The sequence below is a fragment of the Furipterus horrens genome, unplaced genomic scaffold (assembly GCF_987537825.1).
Source record: "Furipterus horrens unplaced genomic scaffold, mFurHor1.1.pri manual_scaffold_8, whole genome shotgun sequence".
Lineage (NCBI taxonomy): Eukaryota > Metazoa > Chordata > Mammalia > Chiroptera > Furipteridae > Furipterus > Furipterus horrens.
Genome location: NW_028327178.1, coordinates 13,534,834 through 13,562,484, shown reverse-complemented (window position 1 = coordinate 13,562,484; position 27,651 = coordinate 13,534,834). Strand labels below are relative to the sequence as shown.

The window sequence follows — 27,651 nt, the reverse complement described above, 5'->3', positions numbered from 1 at the left end:
TATTTAAGAAGCCATCACACAGTCTAAGATTATGAATATTTACTATTTTTTCTAAGAGTTTCATAGTTTTAACTCTTAAACACTTAGGTCTATAATCCATGTTTCATTAATTTTTGTTTTTGGTGTAAAGTCTAAAGTCATTTTTTTAAATGTGGCTATCCAGTTGCCACAAAAGCATTTGTTGAAAAGACTGTTCTTACCCATTGAATTGTCTTGATGTGCTTGTCGTAACTGACCATCAATGTAAGGGTTACCTTCTAGACTTTCAGTTTGATTCCATTGATCTATATGGTTATCACCAGGCCAGTGACATGTTGTATTGGTCACTGTAATTGTAGTAAGTTTTGAAATTGAGAAGTATGAGTCCTCCACCTCTGTTCTTCTTTGGTCAAGATTATTTTGGCTCTTGGGTGTTCCTTGCATTTACATATGAATTTTAGGATCAGCTTATAAGTTCTGCTCAGTGGCAGCTAGATTTTGATAGAGATTGAATAGAACCTATTTGTTGTTGGGCTATTTTAAAGATTAAATGCATTAGTCTTTAGTACTTAGTGCTTAGAACAGTGACTGATATATAATAAGGCAATATAACTGCTGTTAGCTATCATTGTTATTATTTAAGTTGTCTCAAAAATCACTTTCTAATAATTTGATACTTCTGTCATTTTTTAACTGCACTTGTCTTGTGAGTGACATGTTTCCTTTCATAGTCACAGATTTTTTTTCCCTTGGTAAAGATGATTATATTTATATGAAAATTCTGTTAATTGGTACATTCTATTAGATGTGCCTGAGTATAATTCTTACTTCTCTGAAGAAGCAGTCATAAAATCCTGTATTGTAACATTGTAGAGACGCACCTGTGAAATTTCTAATTACTTCTTCTGAATTTCTGAGGTCTTTAATGCTATCTAAAGATGCTCTTATTCCAAGCCATAAAAGAATCATTCTCCCATTGGCTTAACACACCTTAAACTGGGCTAACAACCAGCTTTTTCCCTTTAAATCATCAGTGTGAGCTAGAGGCTGATGTGTACATTTAAAGTGAAAGTTGTTTGATTCACTCGCTCATTGGTTACAGATACATGTCAGCATCCACTGAGCTTCTTTTGGGAGGGAGAGACCAAGATCATGCCTTAGAGTTAAGTAAGTTAATGTTAATTGCCTGAAACCACTTTGCAGTGGATATAGAAATACTGCAATGGAACATGCAGCAGACACTTCAGTTATAGGCCAGTTCACTGTAAGACTCTCTTACCTGGATAGCAGGATATCTAAGCAATCCTCCATGTGCCTATTGTGTGATTCTCTTTCAAAACTGGAATTTAGAGTTGAATTAAGTTATATAGGAGATCTGTTATGAAATAGGTATCTTTTTCATGGCACTGTCTTAGCTATAACCCTGTCTATTATTTAATTTTAATTTTCTACACATTAAAAAGTAAAGGCATATACCTGAAGTGGGATTCTTAACATTCTAGCATTTTATATCAGTAAAGATTTTAATTAAAAAAATGACAACCACTCTGTGTTACAAAACATGAGATATACAGGGGTGAAGCAAAAGTAGGTTTACAGTTACTCATATGGAAAATAATACAATAATTAATAAGTAATAACGCAAGACTAAATTTTGTGTTTTACATACTTGCAACTGTAAACCTCCTTTTGCTCACCCCTGTATTAATCAGATAGAATTTTATACAGTTGTGGGAGCTGGCGAGGCAATCTGTGCAAGCCTGTTGCTTTTCTGTTTTGTGTTGTGCCTGAGTCAGCAGAACCAGGGGCGGGAAAGAACAATGCACATGAAGTGGGGGAGAGCAAGATCCAACAGGAGCCCATGTGCACAAGCTGAGACCCAGGAGGATGCCTGCAACGTGCCTACGTTCCTCACCACCTCTGACCTCGATGGTGCAAATGGCATGTCCTAGGGGCTGTGCCTTCACCATGCAGCTGGACACACACCTAGCCTAGGACTCAGAGAAGCTAAACAAGGAGGTCTTGTGGGAGCCAGAGAAACTGCACATCTATTGTTTTTCATCTGTGCCAACGAGGCGAGCTGATAGATCAGTGACAACATATGTGAGCTCTGAGGCCTGTGCCCACAGCGAGACCCGCCTGGATATACTTTGGGACTGGACACATTTACATTTCCAAGAAGGCTGAGAAATGAATTTAAAGAGGTATTTCAGTTTATAAGCACTTAGGAATATTCCTCAATTATCTTTAAACCTATAAGCACAGGCCTTCAGAGAGGTTTCTCTGAATCTGAAATAGCTACTTTATTTTGTTCCTACTGATCATTTACGCTTCTGAAGCCAAGAGCCTGCATTTTTAAATTAACCCTTAGATTTGGGGCATGTCTGCTAAGCATTCTTTTTAAGCACACATCAATTAGGGGCTTGCTTTCTATCCAGGGGTTCAGGTGAGCTTCAGGGATAACACTAGGCCATTGCTCTCATGTTCTTCTCAGCAAGATTCCATTTAGAACACCTGTCAATATTGTTACAACTGGGGACAAAATAGTTTCGTGCTTGGCTGGTTGCTGCTGAGTTGTAATGATCCAATAGTCGGGAAATACAGGAATGGATCGATGTTAGTAAACAGAGTAATTTAAAAGATGTTCCAATTCAGGTAAAAATGTCTTAGCTCAGGGAGCAGCCCTATCCTGACCCTAATTATGAGGATTTTTGGCAAGCTGCAGGCTTCTCAGTAAGAATACACCTTGGCCAAATTTGAGTTTTAGCAGTTTCAAGTTCAGAATTCCAAGGTCTACTAGCACTTGACTCTACAGCACTCCATCCCTTATGGGTATATAGAAACTGGGGTAAAATTAGTGAAGAATTCATGAATAAGGAAGCTGTAGATCTGACAGAATTTAGAAGATAAAGAGCAGGGGTAAAGGACATTGCAAGGGAAAAATTAATTATAATAGGAAATAGTATTACTGGACTATGGGCTACAGTATGAAAATTAAAATAAGCTCTTGATGTAATAAGACTGGTGCTTTCATTGGTTTTCTAAAACCTTCTACAAATAAGTACAAATACACAGAATTAGAAATAGCAAGTAGAAAACTAAGTATCGAAACCGAAGGAATCTAAACATTTATATAAAAGATTATATAACTCCAAAAAGTACATTTGAATTCCTAGATGAAATGATTAATGTTCTACAAAATTACAGGTTTGCAAAATTGATCCTGATGAAGACAGGATTAAATGGGCCAATTACCAAAGAAGAAATAGAGAAAGTAATTTAAAAAACACTCCCACACAAAGTCACCAGGACAAGGGTTTCACATAGAAATTCTTTCCAATTTTTAAAGATAGACAATCTTAGTAATAATTAAACTACTCTAGAGCACAGAAAAATAAGAATCTTTTATATTCTTCCAATGAAATGAATATAGTATAAAACTCCAAAGATTGTTTCAATAAGACAAATCTTACTCAACTGATAAAAAAATAAATAAAATATATGAAACAGAGCCCAGAAGGACATTCAAAGATAATCTATCATCAACAAGTGAATTTTATTTTATAAATGTAAAGATGTTGCTATGTAAGGAAAATATTAATAAAATTGAGCTAGGGAGAGAAATCAAAAGATCGTCTCAAAAGAAAAAGAAAGGGTAATTGACAAATTCAATATCCACTCATGTTAAAGGCAGCCAGCATCTTGCTTTGTCAGAAAACACTAGAGAATTTACAACTAAAATCAGAAACAAGGATACTTACTATTTCTATGGTTCCTTAACTTTATAGTAGAGCATTAGATCGTGAAAGTAGACAAGAGACAAGGAACAGAAGCATAAAAATTTGAAAGGAAGAATTAATACCATACCTATTAATAAACAATATGATTGTATGTTCAAAAAATTTAAAACAATGAATTGATAAATCACTATAATAAGAAAGTTTAACAGTGTTGAGCAATAAAACCAATACCCAAAAGTTAATAATCTTCATATAAACAATAAAATAATGGCAAACAGAAAATGACAGATGAGTCCCAAGTAACAAAAGCAAATAAAAAAAATCAAAAAAACTTAGTTGTAAACTTAATACAAATATTTAAAACCTATGTCAGAAAAACCTTAAAGTTATCCTTAAAGTCATAAGTTATCCTGAAGATCATGAGAGATGACTTGACCACACAGAAGACATATGTTTTTGGAGAGTAAAATCAATATCATAAAAATGTTAAGAAAAGAATAATGAGGACGTGATAACTTTCAGACATTAAATATTTTACGAATAATCATATTTAAAATGGTGCTTCACAGACAGCCCAGGGGAACAGAGAAAAATCCAGAAATAGATCCAATTCTAAATGGAATTTTACTGTATGATTAGAGGTGGCATCTCAAATCAGTGATAAAAAGATGAATTTGTATGTAAGTCTAGTATTGGGTTAGATATAAAAAATAAATTTGAATAATTCATAACATACATTATGATAAATTCCAGGTGAGTTAAATATTTATATGTAAAACTGAAACTGTTTACGTACCAGAAGAACACATGAAGGAATTCCTCTCTAACCTGGGGCAGAGAAACCTGAACTGTGACTCAGGGTTTGATTTCTCCTCCACCAAAATAACATCAAGAATAACCATAAGTTTTCTGGGTGGCGTAAACACTACAGGCTATGTAAAGAGGCAAGTGTGAAAATGGATTTGCAACTTACATAACAAAGTTTTAATATTTCTAATATAAAAATAGCTTCTAAAAAGAGTACAGATAAGCCATTTTTTAATGGACAAGAGACATGAATGAGCCTTTCATTTGCAGAAAAAGAAATGCAAATTACCCTTAAACATAGGAAAATATGCTTGACTTAGACTGGTGTAAGAAAAATAGAGGCTAAAACAGTGTTCATATATGATTGCTGGCCTATCAAATACCCCAACAGCTAAACGTTTGACCACCTTCTTTATAGGTATGCACAATGTCAACAGAGTTAAGTTGAATAATCGTTAAAGACATGTATTGAATTATTTATGGAAAAATGTTTGCTTCAAAATAATCTGGTAGAAGGAGATTTTCGGTTATATGAAATAAGACTGGCCATGTATTAGTAATTCAGAAGCTGGGAGAGAAATATATGTCAGCACACTACTATTCCCTCAAGTTTTCTATATGTTTGAAACTTCTTGTGATAAAATGTAAAGCAAAAAAGGAAGAAAGCTCATATAGTTTCCAAAGATACCACATAATTAAGCCAAAGGAAAATTGTTATTTTTGAAATGTTTTTTTGAAAAATAAACATTTTTATTGGCTTAAAAGTGAATTTATTATGTGAGAATGCTATAGCAATAGAGATAAAACCATTTAAAACTGACTTGTGCTAGATTTTTTTATCCTTTATTTTGAGGGTAGTAATTCAGCTCAGTAATTCTTTGTTTATCTCTATTTTATCAGATCCCTTGATCACAGAAATGAAACAAAATGGGCACTTTTATTTTTTTAAATACATTTGATTGCTTTAGTAGTAGACACATTGGCCATTGTCAGAGCTTAAGTGTAAGTTGTTTGAGTAACGTGATGTGAACTTACATTTGCAATTTGGTTTGAAACTTCCATATAGGCTCAGAGCCATTCATCTTAGATAGCATTGAAGAAGAATCAAAATTAAAATTATCTTCAATAAACCTTCCTAACAGAAGAAAATGCTAAAGAACACACTAAAAATACTTTTTTTAAAAAAAATCATTCCCTCCCTCCAGAAGATGTCTTTTATCCTATTGATGCACAGCCTACAGGTCCCTAGAGGACTTCAGCCTTCCCTAATTTAACTCCATCCTGCAGGACAGGAATGTGGGTTTTGGAAGCAGTGTGTGAGGGTCAGTGAATGAGAACCGCCCTCGGGCTGTCATTCAGACAATTAGAGTGTGTGCTTTGAGAATCCCAGACCTCAAAATGTTCTGCCTGGAGCCCCACACAGACCAAAGGCAAATGCGGACATACTACATTTCTGTCCGTTTTATGCCTTTCAGCTTTCTTTTACTGAAACCACTCACACTGAACACAAAATAATATCACCAATATATTGTTCATCTACTATTTTAAACTTTCCAAAGTGCCTTATGAGTATAATTACTTGACTTTCATGAATTTAGTAAATTCAAGTCACCAGGTCGTAGCTTGTTGTGACGTTCTTAAGGTTGTTTCTTGGAGACTAGCAGAGAGCACCAGTGTGCGTGGGTCGGTTCGTCTGTGTAATAATCATCCGTACTTAGCTGTAGCATTTGTTAAGCTTCCCACTAGAGAAAGCAGAGTGTATCCTCAGAACCGCGCAAAACATCATGCAGAATAAGAGGTGCCCACGAGTGAGTGTTCATGGGCGAATGGATGCTTCCGTGGAGGACCTCAGTATTCTGAGCCCTGACCTATTCAACGGACACGTTTATCAATTCTGCCAGCACAAATCTCACTTCCAAAAATTATAGTTTCTCTGTACTTTATCTTTTCTCAGGTTATTTGGAATGGATCCTCTGAAGATATAAATAAATATTCTATCTGACAGGGTTTTTTTGTACTCTTATGCAACTTAAAATTGAAAAATGAGTTCAGGAAGCCAGACCTGGAAAGTACCAAGTAATCATTTAATCTAAATACTCACTTCACACATGAGGAAGGAAGTAGGATACAAGTCTTGAACGTGGAGGGACACCACTTCCACCAACCACCCTGAGATGAATTGATTAATCATGACATTTTCGCAGCTTAGAGTAGCTTAAATATATTTGTAGACTCAATACATATGTATTAACCTCTGACTATATACCAGTCACTGTATTGGGCTCTGTAGATTCAGCAGTGGACAGAGGATATTAAATTCCTGAGCTAATGGAATTTACATGGAACAAGAATGAAGCATAGCGGGGCTTGGGGGGCGGGTAGAGAGAAGCTATGAACAACCTCAAGATAATCTAGCAATGAAAATCATGTTCCCATTAATGCCCAAAGATTTTCTTCCTCCTTAGAATAAAACATTTCTAGTTTCTACCTATCTGACCCACTTTTCATTTCATATTAGAATGACCAGAGCCTCGTGGGTGTTTTGAATATTTTCCCTACTCTTCCCAGCCCCATAACTTCCCATGAAGGGCTGTAAGGATGACGCTTCAGTTTCTGTATCTAAAAGACCTCCTGGCTTGTGTGGTATAGTTTGTGAAACAGTGATAGTGGTGGAGAGTCAGACACACTTCCTGAAACACAAGGGTCTTCTGGCTCTTTCCACACTTTTAGATCCAGAGAAGCAAGAACTGTCAAGACCGTCAGTCATTGTACAGGAATAAGCAATGCTCCTAAACTTGTCAGCTTTTCGATCCTTCCCAGATCATTGTTTTAGCCCAGTTCTTGGAAGAGGAAGCCTTGCCAGGACTTGTACTTTTCTTTGTGGTGTTGTATGCACTGTTCTAAGAATAGAATATTGTGATCATATCATTTTAGGACTCAGAAAACCACAGGGTAATCAAAGAGGAACCAAACTATGTACAAAAAGATTATATATAGGTGAATATAGATATGAGTATTGATACAAAATGGAAAATAAAATTTGTTTTTGGAAGAAACTTAAGAGGCGAATTATCTCATATGCCAATTTCTTTAGTCCATTGGAGACACTCGTCGTCGTCGGCAGCCGTCCGTCTCGAGAGACGATGGTGTAGCTTCTTAAGAGTCTATCTGCACCGCCGAGAATGGCTGTGCAGTCCGACTCGGGAGTGACACGGTATCTGTCTCCTCCCGTGTTGAATCGACATCTTGTGATGACGCTGGAGTGTCCTCTCCAGTGAAGCTGAAGCTACAGAGCCTGGGCAGGGTGATATGGAGGGTCTGCTGTTGCCCATGCAGCAGACCCCCCCTCTCTTCGCAGCTGAAGGGTCCAAGGGAAAGACAGAGTCAATACAGCTTGGCTTCAGGTGCGCCGCAGGAGTTGCCGGTGTTGACTACAACGTCAAACCGCCTTAGGGACTCCGGCTCCGGATTTTCTGTCGGGGTTTACTCCCTTAGCCTTTCCCCTGAAGAGGTATGCCGCAAGGCAGCGGAGGTTTTTTGGAGTCAGAGTTTTCTAAATAAAGGTTTTCCACAGTGCCAAGCTTTGCATTCGTTTAAGGTGGAGTTGTTGTTAAGAGTTGTGTCCACAATCCTTTACTTATAGGAAAGAGCTGGTGTGGGCCAGAGTGGAATTGATTCAGGTGAGTCAAGATTATTCACTGCATTGAAGCGTGACTGGGAGGCAACCCCAGTATTGCCCAGGCAGGTTTATGTACAGACAACAGAGCACAACTTGACTCAGATCAGGAGTACATGTAGTTGGCAGGTCACGTAGTTGGCAAATAATGATAGTTTCATTCTACAAGTGGGAGGCAATGTCCCCTGCAATGGTCTTGTATCTCCTCCCCTTGTACCTAATCCCTTCGCATGCTGTAATGTTCTTTTCCTTTACAAAATCTTCTCAGACCGCTGAAGTCCCTGAAGACTACTGTGTTGTTTGAACTAGAAGCACGTTTATCAATTAACCATGTTCCATCTTGTAAAGTTATGTTGCATTTTCTTGCAACCTTATTTAAGTTTTTATTGTATGCATGCCTTGTCAGGAAGTAGATTATGAATTGCATTTTTTGAATTTTCATCTTTGAACCTGATACTATATATTGAAGATATTTAACTAGATTTGCTCAAGATTTAGCCTTCCCTGATAGGCTCACAAAGATATTGCAAAAAACGTAGTTAATTTGAAGCAAAATTTTAAAGTATACTGACATATCTTCTTGATGACATTATTTTCATCTTTCCAGGAAGCCACAGTATCCTCCAACTTGAACTTGAATTTGTATTTAGGCAACCAGTGACTTCCATTTCTTCCTCAGATTATCAATGTTTATGTTCAGGATAAAAATTGACTCTTCTTACCTATATCTTAGAGGAGAACAGAGGCTTTGGTATTCCAAAACAGAAGATGTTTAAACAATGGCTTAAAATCAGTATTTTTAAAGGTTGTCATACCAGTTGTTAAATTTTTAAAGTTGAAAAGGAATATTTTGTTTGCACATGATAGACAACTCATTTTGTGTGATTAGATGCACAGTGGTCCTCTAGGCTTTGCTCTTCCCCTACACACACATGATTCCAGTCTCTCTCTCACATCCCTGCACTGTCCTGGTTGGGTTTCTCTGTTCCCTCTGTGACTCCTTCCCCTTCCCAGTGCCATACTCCTGATCCCAAAGGGCACTGACTTTGATACAAAAAGTTACGACTTTTCAAGTTCTGCTCTTGCTGTGGCAATGGCTATTGGGGATATCATACAGCTTTTGCTCCATATTAATGGACCTGATGTAAAAAGATTTGTACCAAGTGAAATAATAGATGTGGCCTTATGCCTGAAGCTGTGTAGAGCAAGTTAATTGAGAATCTGGCAGAATGGGGGCATTCAAATTTTTTTTAAACCTACAAACCTAAATTTATATTGTGTTTTGAAAGAAAGCAAAGGAAACCCAACTTTCATCATAACAAACTATTATTCCTCTTCTTCACAGGCCCAACAAGACCATCACTATGACCGATGGGGACTATGATTATCTGATCAAACTCCTGGCCCTTGGAGATTCAGGGGTGGGGAAGACGACATTTCTTTATCGATACACAGACAATAAATTCAATCCCAAGTTCATCACAACAGTAGGAATAGACTTCCGGGAAAAACGTGTGGTGAGTTCTTACCCATACTCTTAAACTTATTGCTGATCCCCCATAAGATAAAATAAGAATTAAGAAGCTATGTTTATTGCATTCAAGTTGTCTGTCTTTTATCACAGGAAATTTATAACCTGTCGTATTATTTTTTACTTTCCTGATTATAAATAACATTGTACATAGGAAAACATTGAGTGACAGTATTGCTTGTCCCCAAAAGTATATAGGGCAACTAAAATAAATAATTTATGGGTTTGTTACAGAACCCCTGGGCTGCTCCAATTGAAAACAAACCCATGAGCTCTTTAGTTAGGGGCCCGATCGCCCGCTGCCAAAATTATAACTCTCAATACCAGAGTTTAGTGAAAAGAAAAAGAATTATTTATTTAACAGTTATATAGATTTAGTTATTTGCGGATTTCTGTTGTTAAGTCTTATGTTCTTTAAAACACTCATAAACACATATCCTTGCCTCCCCCCCTACCAAACCAGGCTAGTTTTAGAAAAGTCAGAGAAACCCTTTCCCTACTTTCCAAACACAGTTCAGCTTTACCAGTAGCTGCCAGTCATTCAATCCTGACTGGGGAGACCTCGTCTGTGTTATGGGGTCCACCAGCTTTTAATCCAGAACCTCGTGGATTCTCAGCCTCCTTGTAAACTGTATAGTTAGTCCTTTGTAATCCGCACAGTCAGTCTCAGCCTCAGTCAAATGCACATAGTCAGCCTCAACCTTAGTCAAATCCACACAGTCAGCCTTAGCCTTAGTCAAATGCACATAGTCAGCCTCAGCCTTAGTTAAATCCGCACAGTCAGCCTCAGCCTTAGTTAAATCCGCACAGTCAGCCTGGCTAAAATGTCTGCCACTTATTTTTAAATCCCTGACTACGTCCTCTAATGCAGTGGGTGCGGTAACCAGTTCTGACCATTCACAGAACCTCACACAGGCTCTGTGTGCTTTCTCCTTAGCATCCCCTGGTCCAAGTCCCCTCCCATCTACCTGAGGCTTTGGATGCATTAAAGCCATTTTGCATAAAAAAAGACACTAGCCACCAGCCTCAGGCATGTGGAGGCATTCTAAAAGCTGCTTCCTTTTCCCCATCCCCCAGCCGCAAACTCTGGGGTTTTTTGGAACACCTCTGTTTCTGTAACAGGTTTATATAGTGTGTTTCTATGACTCCTTAAGAAATCTTTCAAAACTCGAAGTATTCAGGATTTAAGCACACGAACTCTTAATCTGGGTTAAGTTCTTCAATAAGAACAAGTGTTCATTTCCTAGTCTTAGGAAAGATGTTGAAAGAGTGATTGGCAAATAACTGGAACGTGAGCTTTGTAAGTTCTTGCTGCATTTTTATTTATGTGTAGACTCAGCCATCAATCACTCGCTGATTATGTACAGAATGTGAGACCGATCCATGCTATTTTCCAAGAGGAGGGAGCTTAAGTGAGAATCACAGCCACTTCCTTCTCCTATGCGAGACGTCAATGACAGGAATAAAGATATGGTGACATGTGAGACGGATAGCAGAGGCACAGAAGCTTTGCCCGATTTACTGCCACCCAGGGTGTTCTTGAGTGTCACCATGACTGTGGCTCCCGGTTGATGTCACAGACCTATTCGTCCCTCAAGAATTGAGGGACAACAACAAAGAAAATGATGGTTGAGAAGTTAAACCATGGTTTCTTCGGACGCCCTGTCCTTCCCTGGAAGTTGACACACTGCAGGGCCTTCTTAGCAGACTTGCTTCCAGCCCCTGAAAGATTTTTTTGTACCGTCTTCCCTCCCAAGCACCCCTGCTGATCTCGGTATAAGTCCTTGCAGCTTTTCCTTTAAAACATTTTCACTAAAGCCATATTTCAGGGAGCTGATGAAATATTAAAATCATTATGCTTTGCTTAGTAAGAAGTCAAAAGAACATAATTTTAAAAATTTAAACTTTTCTTAAAAAGCCTTGCAAGGAATGACTAATAAAGACTTGAAATATCCTGTGTAAACTTATTGAAAAATACTGTGAATATTTCATGGCTGAGTCATTTTGAAAGTCCAGTGTTCAGTAAAATATATTCAGGTATTTGTAAGTCATGTTACTGTTTTAAAAATGCCTTCACATTTGTTATTTCATTGAAATTTCAAGTAATTCTGTAAAGCAGGAAGGGGTTATGGTTCTCAATTTTCAGGTAAGAACATAAAATTCAGAGAGGTTTAATGAAGAGCCGATATCTGAACCTCGAACTTGGGTCCTAAATCTAGTGTTTGCTGCCTCTCTGAGGAAATGACAGAAGGTCTCTAATTTAGGTTTGCAGTATTGCCTAAATTGGGCTGAAAATCATACTTGTACTTGACATTTAAAAGTGAGAGTATATGTAATACTTCTGGGAAAAAATCAGAGCAAATATTTATCCTGTACTATGAACTTTGATTATAGTAATTGAGAAAAAAGTATGTTGAGTGAACCCAGAGAATTTGAGTGTTGACAAAATCCAAAGCAGTATAAACTGATGAACATTGCATCTTTCAGGTTTATAATACACAGGGGCCCAATGAATCATCAGGGAAAGCGTTTAAGGTGCACCTTCAGCTCTGGGACACTGCAGGACAAGAGCGGTAACAGTACATTTCTTTGCTTCTAGTTACAAATACCTGAAAACCTTCTTTCATTTTTATTTATATTTAGTGACAGTTTACTTCCAATATTATTTTGTATTGCTTTTGGGTATATAGAAAGAAAAAAGAAAAAAAACCGAACCACATTAGATGCTACTCTTTCCCTGGTTTCAAAATAGACATTTGTCTTGAGAAATAAAAATAAATCGTTCGTAGTTAATTAACCATAACTAGCTTTGTGGGTTTGGGCCAGATTTCAAAAATGAGATTTTCAAAAATCTCTATGAAGATTTTTATTATATGTTGTCATTGTACTTTATAATAGGAGAAAAAAAAAGAACGTCTTCAGAATTGAATTGAATTAAGGTGGGAAATTAATATTGTTACAAGTGCTACTCAAAGAGGGAGTTGAAGAAAGTGGTGTTTAGGTCTTTCTCATCTCTCTTCTCATTCTTCTGCAGCGCCTTTCTGTCCTGTGCCATTTGACTGACTTTGTTCTCTAAGACCTTGGGCACAACATTGCCATCCAGCAAGAAGGTTCTACCCTCTTCCCACCTCCCTGATGCTCTCTTTTACCAGGCCTGGCTCATACTCCACCTCCTCTGGCACCTTTCTGAACATCCCAACAGAAACAAGTTGCCTCTTCCTTCTGAGCTCCTACAACACCTACTCTACCATCCCTTAGGTTGATTAATGACTTACCACCTTGTAATAAACAAACTATTTATTTTTGTTTCTATCCGCTGTTCTTTGATTCACTGGTAGCTTTGTAACCCCAACAAAATCGTCAGATCTGTATGGGCTGAGACTATGCCTGCTTTCATATCATTTCTGGTACATTTTACAAGATAAGAGATGCTCAGTAGACAATAGTGTTGCTTGCTTAAGGGTAGAGGTGCTATTTTATTTGGCGAAAATACATTTCTTGGAGATACAAGATTTCAAAGTGCTCAAGACCCCAGCTAGTGAAGCTCTTCGATATTAGATTAAATAAAAATTGGCAGTAGATTGTCAAGAGAAGATATTTAGAAGTCACATACCTCCAAATTCTGCATCACATGCTTTAGAATGTTTATGCTTGTAAACACTGCAGCTTTTGAAATGCATCCAAAATGTTCTCACTTTCAGTGAGTGGAAATGCCAGGAGAGGTGCCGGGCCCTCTCTGTTAGCTTTTTGACTGTGAATTCCATTTACACACACCCTTCAACACTGCTTGCTGGTGCTGCTACAGTCATTCCTCACGAGAATCCCTCTGTTCATATGTCAGTTTGGTTGTCACAAAGATGTATGTTTTATAGACCAATTTGATTCCTATTTGAAGAAGTAATATGAGAAAATGTGGTTCCCATATGTCTCCACACATGATATGTCAGCCTGGCATGATGGCAGGCTTCTCTCGTCTGTCCCCTTCAGACAGCTGCTCTCTGAGGGAAGTGAGGAAGACTGGGGACAGTCTTGGTAACCTGTAAGTGCAAGCTATAGCTAAGCAACAAGATAAATAACCCCTCACACCTCCACCCTGTTCGAGGACACCTGGTAGCATAACCCATAAAAGATAATGGTTATTGATAGAAGTGATATTATGGAAAGCGGGCAAAAATAATGCCTTTTGTAAGCCTAAAGTATACAGGACACAGCACTAGGCCCCAGTGAGGGAGAATGAAACATCACATGTTCTTGGGATCTGTTGGTTTTTATGGGGTCCTAGCTTTCTCCGCCCTGCGGAGAATGAGGTTGGTGGATGAAGCTGCAAATCAATTACCTTCCCTCTGGAATGAGTCCTGGGAAGAATGAAGGATAGGAAGGGTTCTGGGGAAGAATGGTCCAGGGGATGAACAATGTGCAGACTAAGAGTGTCCTCTCCACATTGCTGTAGATGCAGAAGGACTTGCCCCAGTTAGATCCATACAACAAGCATGTTTTTAAGTAACTTTGTCATGTGCTGTGGGCAATGAGAGGGGAATAAAGCACAGTCCTATTTTCAAATAAAATACACACACATACATGGAAAGAGAGCAGCCTGTTGTGGTTGAGTTAGCCACACTATTGTGGTTGAGTAGGAGACAGTTTTGTGAGTACAGCTAGTCCCCAGAGGGATTCATTCAATAAAAGCACTGTAATCTTGGTGAGCTTTCCAGTGACTGGTAGGAACGAATCCACAAGAAAAAATTGAGTACAGTTTTTTGTTATTTCATAATCATTATGATTATATTGATTATAATCATCAAAAATATCCTAATTTGGAAATAAATAGTCATTAAAATATCCCTTCTCCTTGCTTTAGTATAAAAATATTGTTTTTTATTGAAGTCGTTTATATCTTTACTAATAGTTTATTCTTTGCTATGCTCTTTATTTCTTTCTCTTAATCTGACATATATTTAGTAAGTAAATACTATTTTAGGGCCATGAAAACATAATGCACAGCAAGGCAGAAGCACAACTTCTTTGCTCTTGGAGCCTTAGAACAGTAATAGGAAAACAAAGGGTAGTGGGCAGGTGCACCAAAAGGAGCCCATAATGCAGATGGGGCTGTTGGAAAACTGCTTAGGGAAGTGATAATTCCTCTGATGTCATTATATATGTATGAGTGAGTCTCTTTCAGACTAAAGGGGTAGGAGGTGAAGAAAGCAGTAAGGCGAGGTTACCCACAGAAAGAACAGCATGTATGAAAGCCCAGGGGAGAGCGTGAACTTTGTAAGAACTAAAAGAAGATTGGCATGCCTATGGGTACTCCAGAGATGAATCTGGCTGGATGAGCAAGAGTCAGTTCATGCAGAGCCTTGACAGCCTATTAAAGAGTCCAGTCATTATCTTAAGAGCAATGCATCATCATTAAAATGTTTTTAGCTGAGGATTTTTATAATTAATGGGAAGAAACCAGGGAAGGAAAGGGTCCCAGACAAAACTAGTCAGGAAGCCTATTGAAAAGGCTGTTGAAATTATCCAGGTGAAAGATCATGGGTCCAAAACTAGAGTAGTGGCAAAGTAGATGGGCAGAAATGTGCAGGTCAGGAGGTAGCTGTTGACCGTATACAACTGGTGAAGAAGAAGGAGAGTATGGCAATCAGGACATTGATGCTACCATTGTCATAAAAAGAAATCAAGAGGAGAGGCCAGTTCAGTTCTAGGCAAGTGCATTTAAAGCTATATTAGTTTCCTCCAAGTGGAAATATCTAACAAGTAATTGGGTACACAGGGTGAGGCAGGAAAGATCTATGTCTATAAATGTGGCATTCAACATACTGGTGATAATTGAGTGGATGAGATTACCCAGTGGATGTATGGAGGGTAAGATGTGGTCAGGAATAGAACCATGAGGAAACCTAAGAGTCTATAAATAGGCTAAAAGAGGGGACCAAAAATTAGGGCATTTAGGAAAGGAAGTAATAGTCTTAATTTCAGTTATGTGCTTTCCTAAAAACCTATTGCCAAATGCATCTCTGTATCAGTGTATCCCAGCCTTCTTTGGACCATATGAGTGGTCTCCGGTTACACCCATTCCTGACATTGAAGTGGGTCTCGGCACTTCTTTAAATTCACGGAGGATGTTGAGGTGGAGTGGGTAGGAGCAGAGGAAAGACAGTCTTTACACTGCCTGTGATGGAGTGTGTTCTTCAAAACCCTCCAGTAGAGATGAGCGGTCTTGCTTTCTCTCCCCAACCACTGAGTCTCTCTGACCTTCTCTCAGTTTCCATAATCATTTTCCTCTTCCTTCTTCACTGTTTTCCCTCTTCCTCATGAGCCATGGATGCCACTCTTTCACTCCAAAGAGGGCTTATCAAAGAGTGTTCTCACCAGCATTGTTTTTCCCTACAAAAGAATCCTTGTTCCAGCTGCCTACAAGTTGTGGTTTTCTGTCTTTGATCATGAGTACTCATTTTCAGGCTACCATGTGCCAAACTTTCTTCTGGGCACAGACAAGAACACTTGAAAAGTAGAAGCTAAAGTTCCAATATTCTAAAGTGGCTTATGTTCTGATTGTGGACCATGGGAGGTCCGTGAACCAGTGAGCCCAGGCAGCTGCGTAAGCAAGCATGTGATTGAATGTCACAAATTCTTTGTGCATAAATGCCATGGAACATGAAGCCAGGATGTGGTCTCAAGATGAATCTGCCACCAGATGTCCTCCCATGGCCCTTCAGCAGTCGTTCTGAGTAATCTCCCATTCTGTAGGGCAATATATAAGGCATGCCAGGGAGATTTCATACTTGAAAAGGAAATATTATAGGGTTGTTTGTATTGTCACCATAATATGTATGTGGACTAACTTTCGGACCTATCCACTCTACTTTCTTGGCAGATTCCGGAGCCTCACAACCGCATTTTTCAGAGACGCCATGGGTTTCTTATTAATGTTTGACCTCACCAGTCAGCAGAGCTTCTTAAATGTCAGGAACTGGATGAGTAAGTGGGACCAAGTAATATGTGCTGGCTGCTTTGGGACACAACAGCTCCGACTGCTGGTTTGCCTCATGAGAGGAAACCAGACTGGGTTCGCAGATGAACCTTGGGAAGTCATGAGTTTAGTGTTTCCTGTGTCACCTTCAAAGTGGTGACCTTTATGTGTATCACTCAAGGTGGCTTGGAATTGTATTTTTTTGACACTGTTAGAAGAATCCTATGTGACTTCTTATCCATTTGTATTTAAGGTCTTTATTTTTGTCATTGTAAGGCCATTAATCCCTTTTGTCCAGTTCATCTTAAAGGACTTCTTAGAACAATGTGAGCTTCCACATCTACTAAATAACCCAGAGGGGACACAGAGAAAAAGACCTGCATTTTCTGAGAGGGTGCACTGGCACCTAAAAAGTGTTCCCTTGAACTTGGGTTAACTAATGGGTTCATTAACTAATGGGAGAATTAGGTGACCAGAGCAGACCAGCTGCCACATGAAGATCAGGTACAGTGTATCAGTCAATCAGCTCACATTGAAATTTTACTTTTCTTTTTATTAAAAAAAATTCTACTGTGAGGAAGGCTTGCATAGAAAAATCTATACAATTTAGATATAACATGAGGTTGAAAATCACCTAATCAGTCATTAAAGCCAGAATAATATACGTCAGCACAGAAGGGTAGTATTGGGTATTTTTTATTCTTTAATTGATACAGCACTAAAGACAATATTTTATTTGCATTTTTATTACAAATGTAAATTTTGATTCTAACGGGATATACATGTAATCCTATAGGGCTGGGGTAGTCTTGTCATTTCTAGATTTGTCAGCTGCCTGTGGCTAGAGTGATATTTTTTTGTTGAATTGGATCATGTTACTCCCCTCCTCAAACTCCTTCTTTCTGGAACCTTCCATTTCATTTGGAATAAACCCCAGAATTCTTCACCTACCTTCAAGGCCATGGTGATCACGCCTTAAATTCTCATCTAATTAACTCTTACTCTGTTCCCCTAGCTCACAGGCCTCCAGCCAAACAACTCTCCCACAGTTTGAGGGGGTGGGGGGTGGCGAAAGGCACATTCCTGCCTTGGGGCCTTTGCAATTCTGATTCCCTGGGCCTGGGTTTCTCTTCTTACTTGACAGTGTGTGCAAGTCCTTCCATCTGCATCCAGGTTTTGTTAAAACCCTGTTTAGCTGTTGGAAGAAGTCTTTTGGGGGCCACCTCACCTAAAATAGTACTCTGTTTTACTTTCTATCCCCTCAATACACTTCATATTGCCTTCAATCACTGCCACCACCTGACATTATAGTATATTATGTATTTCTTCATTTTCTGTGGTTTTGACTCTCCACCACTAACATGTGAGCTCTGGGAACGTGCAGACTGTCTGTTACATTTCATTGCAACAGCCCAAAGCCCGGGTGAGTGTCTGACACAGAGAAGATGTTCTCTCTATGTTCTTATACATTCTGGTTATTCTATATATTTATTCTTATGATTACATAGTATTTATAACTGTTAATTTATATAACTGCTTTAAATGTGAGTTTAATGACATAGTTGCTACCATGGGGCAAAATATTACCTCTCCAAATGAATGTCTATCCTAGGATCTGTCTCTATTTACTTTTATTATCATATTTCCATATTTAAATTTTGGAGTTCTTAGATTCTGAGAAGATAAGAAGATAAGATTATTAGATACTTTTGGAAAATTACACCTTTATCCTTTATCAAGGCAGATGAGACTCCCTTGTTTTAAATTTTTTTCAGAAGGATACTATTGGGATTTAGGGTAATTAATTTATCTAATAATACTTTAATTTCTAACACCCAGATAATGGGTGTTATAGGGTAAACCTTTGTCTCCTTCCTTGGCAAAATGGCATGCAGCGTGCCTTGAGGTAACATTAGAGTAATCTCTGTAACCTCAGGAACGCAGGTTGGCAGATTTCTTATCATTTCCTCCCTCCCTCCCTCCCCTCCCTGTATCCCCTCCTCTCCCCTCCCCTCCTCTCCTCTCTCAGTGTTTCTTAGAGAAATGAGAAAACCAATTTTCCTGTCTTAAAATTGTTTCTACATGAGTTTGTGGTGGTTCCAAAATGTTTTGCTCTCATAGATCATCACCCTGGACTCGCGGGGGATGGCAATGTAGCAGACGCCTAAAGGAAAGAGCAAACTTAGGTGCTGCACCATCCTGCATGTTCTCTTATCTCCACCTGGGTTTGAGAAACGATGGTGTGAAGCGGGATGTCCACCTGGGAGGGTCCTTCCCCAGGTGGAGAAGAGCACTACTAAGTGCTCATATGGGCGCTTCATGTGAATTATTATTAATCCTCACAACATGCAATCGTGTGGCATTATCTCCGTTTTACAGACGAGGAGACTGCAGCTGAGAAGAGTTCAGTAACTTGGCTAATATAGCATAAAAGGCTGGAAATGAACAATTAGATTAGAAATCTGATACGAGCAGTCATTCAACATCACTTGTTTGTAACTAACTTACTGGTTCCATCTGCTTTGTTTCTAAGGCCAACTGCAAGCCAATGCTTATTGCGAAAATCCAGATATAGTATTAATTGGCAACAAGGCAGACCTGCTGGACCAAAGGGAAGTCAATGAACGGCAAGCCCGGGACATGGCTGACAAATATGGGTAAGTCGGTTATGTGGCAGTGTCATCTGACCTTGTACACTGCTGCTTAGTGATGGGCGCAGGGACTCAAGGTCGATACTAGGAGGAATCTCCTTGAATGAACAATGGCACATAAGTGAAAAAAGATCTTCCAGAGGAAGGTATGTGATATTTTCAATCAGTTACTCAGTAATAATAGCAGCTAACATTTACCGAATACGTAATGTGTGCTAGCAACTATTCGTAGACGTTAACTCATTTAACGCCTCATAACCATGCGTAGGAGATCTACAGTTATCCCATTTTGTATATGAAGAACTGAGACAGAGAGATTAATAGCTGATGGGAGGCCGTCTAGCTGGGAAGTGGCCAGGCTTGAATTCAACCCAGGCAGTCTGAGTTCAGAACTCATGTTCTTCAACATAACACTCTACTGCCTCTCAGCGAATAGCTGCAAACCTCTAAACATCATACCTGATAATGGGGGTTTAAATGGCAGATTGCCAATTTACAAATAGCCCACACAATTATAAAGTGACTTCCAAAGCACCACATTACCAATTCTTTAGATTCTCCTTGAGAGCATTAAAAATGTACATGTATTCTTGGAACTTTTGATTCCAAATAACTATAGACTACTCACAGGAATATCCTATTCAGTGCCTACCTAATTTCTAAATCAGATTTCCAGATAATTGATTGGAAGGGAAATCATATTGATCACCAGTTTAGGTATTTTACCCTCTTAAAATTTTAAAACTAGTTATAGTGCCTTGAATTCAAATTCCCGAGTAGCTCCTGTATTGCGCATAGTACTGGTTATACTCACACCGATGAGAAACGTGCCAATTTTTACTCACTGAGAAATAAACAAGAATGCTTTCCAATTCAGCCCGCAAAACCGCGATTATGATACAGTTTCTTTCAGCCCCCCTGTTTGTATGTGTGATTCATTTGTGCATCTTGTATCTTTTCTGCTTTCTTCCTCGTCTACACCAGCATACCATACTTTGAAACAAGTGCGGCGACCGGCCAGAATGTGGAGAAAGCCGTGGAGACTCTTCTGGACTTAATCATGAAGCGCATGGAACAGTGTGTAGAGAAGACACAAGTCCCGGACGCTGTCAATGGTGGAAATTCTGGGAAGCTCGATGGGGAAAATCCAGCCGAGAAGAAATGTGCTTGCTAGACCTTACACAGGAACTCATCGTCAGGAGCCCCGCCCTGATATTACTTCCCCAAACAACGACGGACCGCAAAATCGTTGCCATGCATGATGGCATACACGATAAAGAATTCTAAACTGATCACTAAGAATGATATTACTCTGTACACCCAATTAACTGTACTAGAAAGACTAAATTAGCGATGAGGTTGGAGAGGATGAATGTCAGATTTCTGCTAAAATGTGGGAAATTGTCTGGTAATGCCATTTTTATATTCTTAATAAATGGCAGACGAGAACAAGATTGTAAGTGAAAAGTACAAGAGAAATGCCCTGGGGGAAAAATGAAAGTAGGGGAACATGGCATTTGGACAAATGAAATGAAACGTATCTGTTATGGATGTCTGGAAGAGTTACTTAGCTTTCATTCCAGCCAATTAGAAGTTGACATTATCGGTTGCGATTAAGAGAAGATCCAGAGGTTTCCATTTCAGGCAAAATTTTAGAAATAGATTCAGGGTTCAGTTTCACATTTCCTTTTTTTCTAAGTAAATGGTGATAAATAGTCACAAAGACAAATTAAAGATGGATGTTTATTATATATCTCTTTTTAAAGGCAGTCCAAAAGAACCTATTTCACCTTAATTTCTTTTAGGTTAAATATGCTGGTGATGTGAAACAAAAAGTAACTATTAATTGTGGTTTCTTTTCCATTTACAACAGCACTGGAAACTCTAAAACACATTTCTCCTCTCTAATCCACCCCCACCCCTGGCTTTGAGTCAATTGTAAAGATACAGGTGTGTCACTCTGTAGACCACCAACTTCACAATAATGATGGATTGATTTTAATGGTCACTCTGAATTTTCGTGTCATTAATCACATAAAAATTGATGGTAACTGGTGCCATATTACATTATATTTAGCATTTGTTTTTATTTTGCCTAAGGCAAAGGTCCATAGTTGACCTATATTGGGGGATTGGGCAGGAATGGAACTGTATCTTATCTCATCAAAAATTAGTAAATCATTTTATTTATTTTTTGCAAGAAGCTGTATTTTCTTTCTAAAGATGATCACAAAAGTATTTTTCATTGGCTTATTCTTATCATTGTGCCTAAACTAACAATCAACTCCTATTGAACCATTATTTAAATATTTCAGTGAATTTAGCAATAATAGGCACTACACTTTAAATTTTCTCTTTTTATTAGGAGTATGTGATTTTTCACCAGAATGATTCCTCTTACTAAACAATTTTTCCAATTAAACTTCATTTTCTTCAATTCGGTGCATATTTATTTTTTTAAGTTACAGACGCTAGAAACTCTCAACTCAGCTCCCTACCCAACTCCCACCCTTAACCTCTGCCTATCAACCTCCATATAGTATCAAATAGTTTTTGGGAACACAGATCCAAGGGGCTGTCTATACATAATGTTCTTAGGGTGGACTAGATGCAGGAACGTGCCATGAATCAAAGCGATCTGGAAGCTTTGGCGAGTTAGCCCATTGTGAAGCTCTTGTGTTTAATGCTCACTTCCTCTGACTTTTGCAACGAGCACAGCACCAGCTTCTTATATGGATCACATTTGGGTGGTGCCTGCAATGGCCTTTTTCTCCATGATGCTCTTCATGACCGTGCCATGAGGATGGAAAGCTGTTAGATAATGGGAAACATGTTTCTTTTGGAAAAGTGAACAGAAACAATGTAACTATTGCCTTGTAGCAAAACTTGGTGAACTTTTGCAGTCATTATATCAATTTCTTATTTGGACCCAAATTGTGATACCCCCTGAATTTCCATAATGCGGAATGTTTACCATCCAAAAGGTATTCTATTTTGGATATGTCTTTCTATTTTGTTTAATTTTCCAGTTATATGATTGATTTACTGATGCCAAGATTCTGTCATTGTCAGTTACTTAACAAGCATTTGTTCAGGGTCTATTTTAAAATCATTTGATAGCTGGTGCATGAAGCAGAGGGTGATGATGCCCATAATTATAGAACTATGCCTGTGAAAAGAACAATTATTGGGTAATAATCTCAAGAACAACAAAACTTAAAGCAGACAAAAATTAATTTATAATAGTATTCTTATAAAAACTTGATCTAAAAAATATTTTTCTCTGTGAAGTTTGACACATGACCCTAAACTCTAATATGTAAACATTAATACAGATTTGTTCTCTTGTTATTGCATCATTAATATTCTGTATTGTTTATTTTACAACCTCAAATTGATTTGGGGCCACAAAGTATGCAGACTGCCTTAAAGAATTGCGTAGTCCCTCGAACCCACAACAACATGTAATTTTAGCCAAGATGAGTCCTGTTATTAATTATCTCCCAACTGCTCTAGTTAACCAAATCACATTTGGGAAAAATATTTAAAGGGTACGTGAAATTCCTTTCTGGTATAGAAACCATTTCTGGAGCGTTTACTGTGCTTTGATGTTTACATTGCTCTAACACAGTGCCTCGGATACCTCTGTGACCAAATTTGTCTCTCACCATGGAGCTCACCCTATAACATATTATAGGAAGGCCTCACAGAGACACTAATGCAGCTAATGGTCTTTGATGTCATCAGCAAAGTGTTCAAGGACATTATCAGAATCTGGAGATCATTACCACCTTCCCCTGGTCTCCCAGTTCACTTCTTATGGAGCATTACTTGAGACTCTTAACTGATTAGGTACAATGTTACCTTTAAATGTTAAAAAAAAAAAAATCCTTTGAAAAATGTATCAAAAATAGTTGAGAGAACAAAGTATTTGTCTTGGTATGATGAGCGTGACAGGTCACTAATCAGCAGAGAAAATATTAAATGCTGGAGTTGAACTTGTGGGTCTCTACACAAGAGTTTTAAACTTCTTTCAAGTCCCAACCTAGCCAGGTTGCTACCATTTCCATATTATCAGCTATCACACTGCAAAAAATTCAAAGCCAGCATTTTCTAAAGTAAATATTTTATCTTGTTTTTAATCAGATGGGCCATGCTATGTATCAGCAGAGGCAGGGGGCCGAAAAAGGGAGGCTTCTAGAGTAAGTTATTCTCCGCCAGTCACTACAGGGCAGATGAACTGGGCAAGAGTTTCAATCAGGCTCTATGACAGAGAGAAGCTTGGCCATGACATGGCAATATTTAAAAAATAACTTTATAGCCAAATGTTCTTTCAACTGTAAATTGGGTCTCCTGGAAATCAACAACTTTGATGAAGCTTATTATATTCTTACCAAAAGAGTGAGCACAGCATATAGAAAGAGAAATAATATGTGCCACCGATAAAGTGTACAACTAAGTACAGTATATACACCTTGGAAACTTGTCTCTATGAAACAGATTGCTCACCACTCTGTATCTCTGTTCACCTGGACAAAAAGCTGAGGGGCACGTAGCTTTCCTCATTGTGTACCACATGAAAACATTTGAGGAAAAACCCTCATTCATACAGGATTTTGCTGCTTACAACTCCAACTTTGAAGAAATAACATTGAAGTGTCTATTTCCTAAGATACAGAGTAGCTCTTCAAAAGGAAGTTCTGAGAGCTGATGTTAACCAAAGTGATTTTTGAAAGTTAACTTTCACCCTCTACTACCTAGTTTTAAAGCATTAAGAGAAGTCTAGGATATTTAAGTATTTTAGGGAAAGCTTTATCATTTTTTTTCAAGATGCTGTCTATATTTGAAAAAGTTGTCTAAAAATCTACCAAAAACCATATTTTCTTTCTTGAGTTTTGACCAAGATGATATAAACTTATTTCTGGGCAGAGTAATGAGCTCTTAACATGGAAAGTAGATGTAGAATATTATCTGAGATGAGTGTTGTCTCAATGCTTTATAAATCCATGAAAATACTTGTCTCATAAAGTAGAACTGATAAAAATTATTGCTAGACATACCAGAAATTTTATAAACTTACTGCCACAGAATTCTTGGGTGGAGACCCAACTACACTGGCATTGTTGAGCCAGAGCTATAAGGAGAGACAAGAGTTAAAAAGTTTCCAAATAGAGTTCTTAAAAATGGCAGAACATGGAGAAATTCATACTTATAAGGTTGATTTTTGGGTAAGGAAAAAAGTAACAGTAAGAGTTTCTGTAACTAGATCTGTGGCAAATATTTATCCTTCATTTTTATCTACCCAGTAGAAAATTATATCCTTAGAACTAAGCTAATAAAAAGATTTAAGCTAAAAATATTCCATTATTAGCATCAACATTTTGGAAACATTTTCATCTGAAACTTTTACTCATAAATTGCAGTAGCATCACAAAGATGCTTTTCTGCAGAGCTTTTATCAGTAGCCTACGGTTGAGAGACTTTCTAACTTCATACACAGAGACAACAAAAACCAGTGCCAAAAGAGTGGGGTTATTTTAAAGGGTGTCATCCCTTGAAAAAAATATATACAGATGAATCATTTGTGGAGTGAGTCATTTAAATATTTTCCGGTTCCTTTTCTTTCTCACAGATCATGAAAGTCATGGCTAATATCCCTCAGCTGACTTAGTCTTTAAGGATCTTTAGCAAACTGGGTAGGAGCTGGTATGTCTGTCCTTGACTTAATGGGTCCTTTATTTACCCAGTGGCTGTTGTCCATATGTTTGTTGACACATCAAAATAGTGTCCCTAGCAATGAGGAGTAACATGTAATACTTAATCTTCCATTTTCCAGGTTATTTTTTCAAATGCTCTTTGAGAGGAAACCTGGAAACAGAAAAGAAAGTGTCCAGAAAGAACAAATTGGGGACCATGTGTATGTTATTAACAATCTTAGTGGTTCCTCCTCGTATGGAACTTACAAACCTGTGTGCCTCACAAAGTTCATGCCAGGCTCAGTGGTGAGGATATGTAAGAAATTGGTTTGTAACTTATGTTCCATTTCATAGAGAGACACTATTAGCACAAACTAAGAACTAATAAAAAGCCAGTCGTAATTCATACCACTTGTGAACAGAAGTGCCGTAGCAGGAACACAACTAATTTTAGTAGGTGTATTGGAAGCTCCCAACGGGTAGTCAACTTAAGGTTATTGTATTTGATCAGAATCTTAAATATATCTCAAATTACTGAAAAAAAATATGAGTTCTACTTCATTTTGTATGTCATCTTGTATTTCAAGGAGTCCAGTTATATTCTAGATTCTATATTACAACTTGGTCAAAATACTCCTTGTACAAATAGGGCTTTTGTGTCCATGACCTTGTAAAAGATACTGACTGTATCTGAAATTAGTTAATAAAGGTTAGTTATCCTGCTTAATGTGTCAGAAGTAGACACTGTTCTGACATAACACTAACGTGCTTCACCGTATCCCAATGGTCTGTCTGTAACTGCTATTGCCCTCGTGTGTAGGCTAAGCACGTTTGATTGTTTTGTCTGCCATGTACACAGATCTGTTTTGTCTAGTGCTATGACTGTAACTTAAACCTGTAAACATAGAGCTTTTCTTCTGTATCCCCCTGATTAGACAGTGGTGCCTGACAGACACTGTTAGGTCAATATTTTGTTGCACCAAAGTTCTAGTGACTTCAGAAATCATAGCATCCAATGATTTTGTGGTATCTGGGTTTGAATACGATGGTTGAAAACCATATTCAGTGATTGTTACTGCACACTTTTAAAATAAAAATGCATTTTTATCAATTATTTTGTGTAGTTAAAGCAACCTTATTTCTGTGCTGAAAAGTTCAATGTGTGATGGGTGGGGACCAGGAAACAGGCATTAACATGAAACTTGCATCGCATTAAAAATGGTATCCACCTGAAACTAATATGTTAGGTCAATTGTACCTCAATTAGAAAAGAAAGGTATCCCTTAGGATATGGTCAAGTGACTTATCAGCCACTCTATACTTTCTCATTTATTATTTATTTAAAGACTGAGTTTTGCAAGGGAAGTTTTTTAATCATTTTAAATGATGCATCTATAAAGTTAGCACTTAACACGTGCAACTATTCTGTAGTACACAGTACTTTCACATGTTACAACCGATTTCTTCCCCATAACAAAATGCTGAGGCAGGTGGTGGTATCTCCCTTAGTCACAGGCTGGTGAAAAGGCCATTGTTCAAGGCAAATTCAAGACCATAACCACGCAGCTTCCATTTAAATGTTCATTGACAAAGGCTGCCTTGTTCCCAGAGTTGTTCTCTGTCCACATGTTACTTAAATAGGCATTGTCAAGATTATGATGTGTCTTTAATTTAAAGATAACAACAGCTCTCCCATTGTAAGCAAATAAATACTTGGTACCATTTTCTCAATTTTCCTCTGCGGTAGCAGTAGTGCTGTTTCACAAGGGCAGATTCTTTATCTCTGGCTTCATCTTAAATATTTGAGATAAATCATAGGGACTTGCTCTCTCTAATGTTTTATAGGATTTTTAAATAACCATAATGTGCCCTGTATTGATAAAAAAAAAAAATAGACCTTCTAAACACTCAGTGTCTGGGCTGATAGGATTTCTTGTTTTAAAACTGTTTATAAGATATTTTTATTATTCACTGCTCTCCATACCAAGGAATGTTTTATTTCTCATCTGGATTGAGTGTGAGTTTTACTGTTCTGTTAGAAACTCATTGAAATGATTTGCATTATGGATGAGGAAACCAACACGCTAGTTATAATTCGACTGAGGCTATATTATAGGTGCTAGAAACATTTTGTGATAGTAATCAGATCTTTGAAGGGATCTAGCTTTGGACCATTTTCATAGGTCTCTGAGAGAAAGACTTGTCTTTACCCAACGTTTAAAAAAAATGTAGCAGCAAGGTTAGCAACAGAAGATTTCAATCTGTTTGATTGCTTCCCCAGAGAAATTGACATCAGGAGCTCATTCACGCTCATGAAAACATGAAACAGAGAGACTTGAGTCATGCTAGTGAATATGTTAAATTATGAACACGCAGCGCCTTGCTTCCCAATGCCAAAAGCCGTTTCTTATGAGTCCTCTAGGGAAAGAGGGTAGGTCAAAACAAGACCACACAACTGAAACTTTTAAGAGCATTTTTCACTGGCCTTTCCAGAGAACATGGGCTTTCTCAGTAAATTAGAAAAACACAGACCAAGGAAGGGATTGGGATATGGATTCCTAAAAGTCATTAGGTTCCCACTGCTCAGAATTCAAAGAA

General features: G+C 38.0%; 1 protein-coding gene across 7 annotated transcripts in view; it reads left to right on the top strand.

Moving 5' to 3' along the window:
• RAB27B (RAB27B, member RAS oncogene family) overlaps positions 1 to 26,167 on the top strand; it is a 126,888-nt gene extending 100,721 nt beyond the window's left edge. For all 7 annotated transcript variants that reach the window (XM_090285484.1, XM_090285482.1, XM_090285481.1 and 4 more), the window contains 5 exons: positions 9,548 to 9,719; positions 12,221 to 12,306; positions 16,611 to 16,714; positions 19,240 to 19,363; positions 20,342 to 26,167. In XM_090285484.1, the coding sequence (XP_090141610.1) occupies positions 9,567 to 9,719; positions 12,221 to 12,306; positions 16,611 to 16,714; positions 19,240 to 19,363; positions 20,342 to 20,531 (657 nt within the window). In that variant the 5' untranslated portion in view covers positions 9,548 to 9,566 and the 3' untranslated portion in view covers positions 20,532 to 26,167. The remainder of the gene's footprint in view (positions 1 to 9,547; positions 9,720 to 12,220; positions 12,307 to 16,610; positions 16,715 to 19,239; positions 19,364 to 20,341) is intronic.
• The last annotated feature ends 1,484 nt before the right edge of the window (positions 26,168 to 27,651 follow it).